The 8,526-nt window shown below is 39.4% G+C and overlaps 1 protein-coding gene across 1 annotated transcript; it reads right to left on the bottom strand.

Moving 5' to 3' along the window:
- Positions 1 to 377: 377 nt before the first annotated feature.
- Positions 378 to 8,380, bottom strand: LOC112056828 (seminal metalloprotease 1-like). The gene is made up of 6 exons (XM_024097310.2): positions 8,267 to 8,380; positions 6,952 to 7,296; positions 6,236 to 6,345; positions 2,488 to 2,698; positions 1,512 to 1,648; positions 378 to 476 (listed from the first exon to the last, which is right to left on the bottom strand). Exons 1-6 carry the CDS (start codon positions 8,271 to 8,273, stop codon positions 378 to 380), a joined length of 909 nt encoding a protein of 302 aa, XP_023953078.2. The 5' UTR covers positions 8,274 to 8,380.
- Between the last annotated feature and the right edge of the window lie 146 nt (positions 8,381 to 8,526).

The following is an 8,526-nucleotide window of genomic DNA, read 5'->3' as shown; positions in this document are numbered from 1 at the left end:
ATTTTACCTCCGTAATTCCACAAGAACAAGAAGTACGCGGGTGAAATCGCGAGGAGTCTGCTAGCTTAGACTATATTTAAAGGCAAACATTTTGAAAAACCCCGAATGTTTGAACTTAATAATTACATTCTTTTCGATCAATCACTATTCTCTTTCAGTGCGCTTTCATTTGAGACCCCACTCGAGTATATTTGCAGACATTCAGTTATTTATCCCCACTTTCACAACCCACTCGCGCAAAGTCATATTTAAAAAAAAAAAACGTTCAGGCGCTACAGTGCCACAGACAGACAGATACGTCAATCTTATAACACCCCTCTTTTTACGTCAAAGGCTAAAATGGCAGATTAAAACTCAAAATGTAGGTACAAAAGTCTTTATTCATCCCATGCGCCAGGACAATCATAGTGCCTGTTGATTCGCAACCAATCACTATCAGTGATGTAGTCGCGTTGGCCCATCACACCGTTGACTTCCTGAAAGAAAACAATGAGCAAGCTTCAAGTATAGATCTCGGCAAGTGGGTTGAACAAATTGGTAGTTTGCACAGGTACAATTATAAACAAAAGTGTTAGCTGCGTGCCCGGTGCATTAAATATATCAAATAATTAAAATTTTTGTACGCGATTATAATGGCATCAAAGTTAGTTGATATAGTTACTCGTGACATCTCTTGCTGTACGTCGCTAACACCCGAAAATGTATTAAGGTTCTAAAATAGCATGCTCAAAAAAAACGTGCTATTAAGTATGCTCCATACGAGCATGATTTACATTTGCTAACAATGAGCATGATATTTTTAAGTATGCTCCTGAATCCTCCAATTACACATGCTAATTTGTATCTATCGCTTTCTATCTATAGTATCGTGTTAGACAGGGAGAGATGAAGTGAAGGTGAAGAGAATACATATATATTTTTTTAAACAATAGGTATAGGGGTATTGTTAATGATTATTAAAAAACGTTTATATGCTTTTTATTTACACGATACCAGAATTTTAAATTTTTATCTGTCTGTCTATCACGGAGAATCTCTGTAACGGCTTAACCGTTTTTAGTGAAACGTTCTGGAGGATAGAAGAGGTTATTCAGCAACATAAAGGCTGGTTTTAATGGGTGGGCCAACACCGCCAATATCCCAATTCGAAGCTATTACAATTTTTCTTGTAAGACAAATCCCAGTCTCCTATTTACCTTATCAGCCGATAGACGTCCACTGCTGGACATAGGCCTCTTGCATAGACCTCCAAGCACAACGATCTCGAGCCGCCAGCATCCAGCGGCTTCCTGCAACCCGCTTGATATCGGTCCACCTAGTGAGCGGTCGACCAACACTGCGCTTTCCGGTGCGGGGTCGCCATTCCAGCACCTTGGGACCCCAACGTCCATCGGCTCTTCGAACTATGTGGCCTGCCCACTGCCACTTCATCGTCACCTATTGTCACCTAACCCGGGATTCCAACCTAACTGTCGAACCAGGTAACTAGGATACCAATGGGGTATTTTAACCTGTAAAGCTTCAATAGTAACGTTGCCGTTTGCCGAGAACGCGTTAGAACTGTAGTGCATGCAGCTCAAGTAATCGTACGGCACTCCCAAGTTGCTAACGTCTTGGGCTCCAGCGATGAAGAATTGACCCAGCATTCCTAGAAATATAACAAAACATCATTACTACACACATACAGGGTGATTCGGTCTTTAGTGCGGATATTTTTTTTCGTGATTCTGTATCATTAATTTATACTTATAATAAATCTGTAGAGAGGTCAATTCTGTACATGAAATATATTTTCAAAATAACTATCAGGGCGTGTGTGATAAGTGGTCGATACTTATGCCAAAAATGCAATCAGTAAAATTTTTGTCTGCCTGTCTGTCTGTATGTTCTTTATAGAAACAAAAACTACTCGACGAATTTTAACGAAACTTGGTACAATTATTTTTCATACTCCTGGGCAGGTTATAGTAGGTATACTTTTCATCACGCTACGATCATTAAGAACAGAGCAGTGAAAGGAAATGTTGGGAAAACGGGAGAAGTTACCCAATTTTTTAAGCTTCCGTCGCGTGGTATGTTCTTTATAGAAACAAAAACTACTCGACGTATTTTAACAAAACTTGATATAATTATTTTTCATACTCCTGGGCAGGTTGAAGTATACTTTTCATCACGCTACAATCAATAGGAGCAGAGCAGTGAAAGGAAATGTTGAGAAAACGGGAGAAGTTACTCCATTTTTCAAGCTTCCGTCGCCGTCGCGTGGTAGGGTAGGGGTAGAGTAAGAATAGGGTAGTGGTAGGGTAAGGATAGGGTAGGGGTAGGGTAGGGGTAGGATAGGAAAATAGAATAAACGCACAAAGGTCAATGGCACGGTTGCTCGCTAACCTACCAGCTGATTTTGTTGCTACTACTACTTTGTTACCACTACTACAGATGGTAAATGTTGATGCAATCTAAGATAGAAGCTTAGGAGCGAATACTTGCCAGGTGCGATATTTTCTTCCACAATCCTCACGTAGTTGTCACGGTCGTGGGTAGAGTGCATGTGTAGGATGCCCAGGATATGCATCAGCTCGTGCACGACGGTGGTGAGCCGCAGGCAGCCGGTGCCTGGCGGATGAGGCGCGTAGTTGAGGACGTGCATCCCTCGGACTGCACCGTAACCAACCATGGAGTAGCAACCAGTAGCGTTACCCTGCAAGAACATAGATTAGCAACCAATAGCGTTACCCTGCAAGAGCATTAAGTAGCAACCAGTTGCGATACCCTGCAAGAGCATTAAGTAGCAACCAGTTGCGATACCCTGCAAGAGCATTAAGTAGCAACCAGTTGCGATACCCTGCAAGAGCATTAAGTAGCAACCAGTTGCGATACCCTGCAAGAGCATTAAGTAGCAACCAGTTGCGTTACCCTGCAAGAACATAGAGAAGTAACCAGTCGCATTATCTTGCAAAAACATAGAGTAACAATCGTTGCGTTACCCTGCAAGAGCATTAAGTAGCAACCAGTCGCGTTACCGTGAAAGAACATTGTAGAGTAGCTATCAGTTGCATTACCCTGCAAGAGCATTAAGTAGCAACTAGTAGCGTAACCTTGCAAGAACATACAGTAGCAAACATTAGCGTTACCCTATAAGAACAGAGAGTAGCAACCAGTCGCGTTACCCAGCAAAAACATAGAGTTGCAACCAGTAGCGTTACACTTCAAAAACATTGAGTAGCATCCATTTGCTTTACCCTGCAAACATAGAGTAGCAAGTACAAGTTACGTCGAATTTCATGGTTCAGGGTGTAAACGCGGACGAAGTTAGGACGTCCTCTATTGGAGGATAATGTGGAACACTCAGGAACCAATTATAGAAGGACCTGTATCGCACTCATAGTCACGAACAAAATTGTCTGTCATTTTCTGAGGAAAATGAGCTTACATTTGGTATATATCGTTGTTGTCCGATTTTTACACCATTCAATTTCACAAAAAGGTATTTTACGCAGCTCTTTAACCGATGAACACGATTACAACTATTTAACACCGATTATATAGAGACAGTTTTTATAATCGCATTAGATCGTTGATCATATACTTTGACAGAAAAGTAACATCTAGCGAGGCAGGTCCTATACATTAATTGGTCTGAGGTGGAACATAAAACTCTGCTCCATGGGTCATACATAACATAGTAAACGGCCTTAAAATAGTAATTTTGACTCTAACAATCACTATTAATAATAACCGAGTCGATATTAACGTGCTCGCCTAGACACCGCGGTATACTTATGCTATAGTATGCGCGTTATCATCTGAGTCGTCCGGTCATAAAAGTCAAAAAAGATAGGAATGTGCAGCGCGCCTACCTGCGCACCCTAATTATCGATAAACGGCTACCTGCGCACGTGCTAATGATGAGTCAATAATGATTTGGACGATTCTGATTGGTCGGTTTCTAATGTAATTGCATTGCGTATTTTTTTTGCTATAAATGTGTTTACTGCAATTAAATAAATACATTCATGTGTTACTCGTTGCGCACTATGGATACTTTATTTTCTAACGTTGATCTGAAGAAATTACATGGCGATATTAGCCCTCAAGCTCGAACACTGATTCACAACGTATTCCTGTTTCTCAATGAATTGAAAAGTGATCCGAATAAAGTGGCTTCTCTAAATTTCAACAAACCACGTGAAATGGCCGCATTTGCATGGTTCTGCAAGGACTGGCTTCGTTCCAGATGCGAAGCTAATATTTAAAGCGGTGAAATCAAAGGATGCTGATTACCACACAGAAATGGATGGCGAAACATATATGGCATGGTTTTCCGAATTCCTGAATCTACTTGAAGAGCCCTCAGTTATAATTGTCGATAACGCAAGCTATCATTCGATACAGTTGGAAAAGATACCCACAAGAAACACGAGGAAAGCTGAAATTCAAGAATGGTTGACAAAGAAAAAGATTCCATATTCCAGCAACGAAATTATTGAAGAATTAATAAGAAAAGTAAAAGCCAGTAACCCGCAGAAGGTCTACGCTTTAGACCATCTGGCAAATGAACGAGGTCATGAAGTAATAAGGCTCCCTCCATATCACTGTCAATATAACCCAATAGAATTAATTTGGGCACAAGTAAAGGGAGAAGTTGCGAAGAATAATAATACCTTCAAGATAGCAGATGTCGAAAATCACCTCCACCGAGCCATAGAAAATGTCACACGAGAAGACTGGGCCAAATGTGTTAGGCATGCCGAAGAACTTCAAAACAAAGATTTACAAAAAGCTCTAATTAGAGATCACGCGCCGCTTATAATAAATTTGGCAGAAGACGAAGATTCTGATGATGAAGACTCAGATGAAGATTAATTTTATTTAGTTAATAATTATATAATATGAAATATGTATTATATTAAATCAAATATTGTTAATTTTTTTAATTTTGTGAACAAGATACGATAATAAACTTTACTTATCGATAATATGTCTTTCATTGTTACACCCTTCACTAGACGGCTCCATAAGACCCATAAGTGCAAGCGAGATAGATATAGAGAAATGATTTATGGCCCTAAGACTCAGTTGTTAACGCGCGTACTATAGCCAATCACATCCAGTAAGCCCAAATAGGTGGGTTGCTAGCATAACACTGCTGACTTCCCAACTAAAAATTGCTACTGTTACAGATAATTGCTTGGACGAAAGATAACAAATATTTGAAAATGTCTTGTAATGTGTTTATCATAGACTCAAGAAGAAAATTCAAAGTATTGTAAAATGTAACTTGTTGTTGATCTTTATACAGGGTGGTAGGGAGTATTTCCCATAACTCAAGGGTTATATTCTAGGAAAATTAATTAGAAATGAAAAATATTTCTTTTGTAAATAGATCTTAAATTGTGTCCTTTATATCGCATCCTTATATTATGAACTAGCCAAACTTATTCATTGATAAATATCATGAAGTAGTTTACTAGTGAAGTCCGGAGTGCCAGTTACAATATCTCATCGATATCGACAGTCTTACCACTACGATTACGTATTTTAAAATACAAGGATAGACAAAGGCGTGTGTTACATGGATAGTTGGAATTATTTGAATTACTTTGTATGAAAATATAAAAAGATTTTTTTTAGTTAAAAAAAAAGTTTGTACATATAAAGCAAAGATTCACTGGATATTTGCAAAATAAATTAGATTATAAAAACTCAAAATCTATTAAAAATCTTTTATCGTAATTAGATGTAAATTCTTACAGTTTTAGCTTCCTTACATTAAAAATGACATTTTTTAATATGTAAACTATAAACATAAACGCACAAATAACAAATATATTAGTAATTTTGTTTGAACGCACATACAAATCTAACGATCATTACATTGCCTACGACGTCAATAGTTCGTGCCATTTTGTATGGGGCGTTTTTCAGGTATCCGCGGCAGCGCCGCAAATCTGACCCTTTAAATCCCTGTAGCTCCGAAAGTAATGATCGCAGATACCCTGTTCCTTTTACAAAATTGCTTTACTATTAGCAATCTCTTAATTTATATACAATTTAAAAAACTGTCATCATCCCTATTCTCTGCGTGTGTGAAGTCTGCCAATCCGCATTGGGCTAGCTTTATGGACTATTGGCCTTACCCCTCTCATTCTGAGAGGAGACACTAGCTCAGCAGTGAGCCGATTATGGGTTGATAACAGCGAAACATTTAGGGATTCCAATAATAATAAACCCTTACCGTAATGTTGACGTAGACCGTTTCTCCCGGCTCGCGTAGTCGGAACCTGATGCACGTGTTGTTCTCAACGAGTTGCATACCCTCTTGTATAGCAGCCTGTTGCTCTTCGTCTGTGTAAGAATATAAAGCTTTTAGCAAAGATTTTATACTATTAGATATGCCGCTAACGCGTCGAAAGCTCGGCATTGAGACGGACAAAAGTCGCTATTTTCTTTAGTCACATACATCGATCTCCTATTAAAAAGTGGATGCACAATAAGCGACTAAAAACTCACTCCATGTGGTATGTCGTTTCTATTTCTTCAAACGATAAACAAAATCGAATGACAGATCCGAACAACAACTTCATCACGTGACCTGTCGACAGTGATTGTCATTCTCACAGTCTCTCATACTCATTAGTTGTATTTGTAGAAAGAGGATCAACGTGTCTCATGACTAAAGACCCTGCCCCTGCCCTTGCCACTTGCCCTATAGCCAAGTGACACGTCGTTTATCTACGATCGCAAACGCTTCGAAAACTAGAAAAATGTATGGGATTGTTGACAGGTCACGTGATCAAGATATGTCAGTCCCATAATTTTGTCTAGTTTTCACTAACACTCTCCCTGTTAGCCACTTGGCTACTCGGTTTGCGTAGAAAGAGAATCGACATGTCAAATGGCTACAAGCCCTGAGCTCAAGAAAAAAAAATAGAAATAAAAAAAAAAACTCACCAAAATCATTGTCATTAAACTGCCAAACGACAGTGTTGTTGGGCCACCTTACATCGGCTACTACGACCGCGCTCCGCACCATGGCGTACTGGTTCACCATGTAGTCTATGGCAGGCTCATCCAGAACTATGTCCCCCTGGAACTGACCGCTATACTCCTCGGGATTGATGTCGGGCGGTATCAAGCCGCGAATTGGCAGGAGACTTGTTAGACCACTGACAGGGTTAACACCACCTAGACCACCACCACCTAAAGCACCAGCGCCCAGACTGCCTAGACCTCCGCTGACTAGACTACCGGCACCGCCACCTAGACCTTCACCACCTAGAAGACCGCCAGTGGCGCCTGAAAATAAAATTACAAAGCAGTCATTATTTTACCTTAGACTGATAACCAATAGACCTAACAATTTTTCACTCCAAACGTAAGCCACTTTTGTGACTATGTGAGCGTAATAGCAGCAACTAATTATTCTCACCGACACGCACACAAGCGTATTTATCGGAGCGTAACGATGCGTCAAGGGCTCCCATTTCGGGGTACATGTAACGGCTTACGAATCCTGCGACTACACACTATCTATGTGGGATAAATCTATACCTTTAAAAATAGTTGTTGCATTCTTTACCAAATAAATTAACATCATGTTAGGATACAAATAGCGCCGCGAGCGGAAAAAAATACCAGGTGATCAAAAGAGCATTTCAAAATCTATAAATTTTCCCATTTTTAAAATCCCCGGAAAACCTTCCAGGCAAAACTAAATGGAGGTTTAATAAAACGAGCCTGCTCTTAAATGAGAGACGACAATAAGAGTGAAAAGAGTAATAAGCCTAGTAGAGTTCTTTTTGACACAGCTCGTCCGGGGAAATTCTACTCTAAAGCAATGTTCTGCTTTCAAAAATAATTTCTGAAAGACTATCTGATGGGATTACCTAAATGTTTCAAGGATAATTTTGAAGAGAACATTGCTTTTCCAGTCAAACTAAAGGCTTACCTTGAATAGGTACACGAGACTTAACATCGAAGACATAGGGTAATAGGACAGCGCATTGTACCTAGGAGTTTAATGAAACGTGAAAAAATTAAACTTTTAATTACGGTTTATTCAAAAAAAAAACGCATATTTCGACACTCTCAAGGAAATCAAAACTCATAGGGTAATTCCGGTTGCCCTAGAACTATATCTCAAAACCATACAAATCCTCAAATAAAGTTAAATAGCTCGGCAAAACTGCTCAATTAGATTCCTGGACTATTTATAATGATTTTGTACGGAATCCTTGATAGGCGAGTCCGAATTATGAAACCTTACCCCTCATTGCACTTTCCAAAAATTTTCGAAAAGCCCATGCTGCGACTTTGTCAACAACTTTATCAAATATGGGAATCTCTCCCACCACTAATCCAACACACAACACTACCGTGAAACACTTCATTTCCTTTTGTAATCGACTTCGACTTGAAAAACTACTTTTATAACGCATTCCCATACGGTGACTTACTTGATAATTAATTAGAAATGGTGTCAATATACTGCTGAAGGTTATTTCGCTCAATAAACAGCGGTAGAAG

The sequence above is a fragment of the Bicyclus anynana genome, chromosome 4 (assembly GCF_947172395.1).
Source record: "Bicyclus anynana chromosome 4, ilBicAnyn1.1, whole genome shotgun sequence".
NCBI classification, from domain to species: Eukaryota; Metazoa; Arthropoda; class Insecta; order Lepidoptera; family Nymphalidae; genus Bicyclus; species Bicyclus anynana.
The sequence above is the reverse complement of the archived record's forward strand: the minus strand, read 5'-3'. Positions and strand labels throughout refer to the sequence as shown.

Coding starts and splice junctions, on each gene's coding strand:
- LOC112056828 (XM_024097310.2), bottom strand. Junction 6,346..6,951: donor GTTTAATGACAATGATTTTG/GTGAGTTTTTTT, acceptor ATTCTTACACAG/ACGAAGAGCAACAGGCTGCT. Junction 2,699..6,235: donor CGGTCTACGTCAACATTACG/GTAAGGGTTTAT, acceptor ATGTTCTTGCAG/GGTAACGCTACTGGTTGCTA.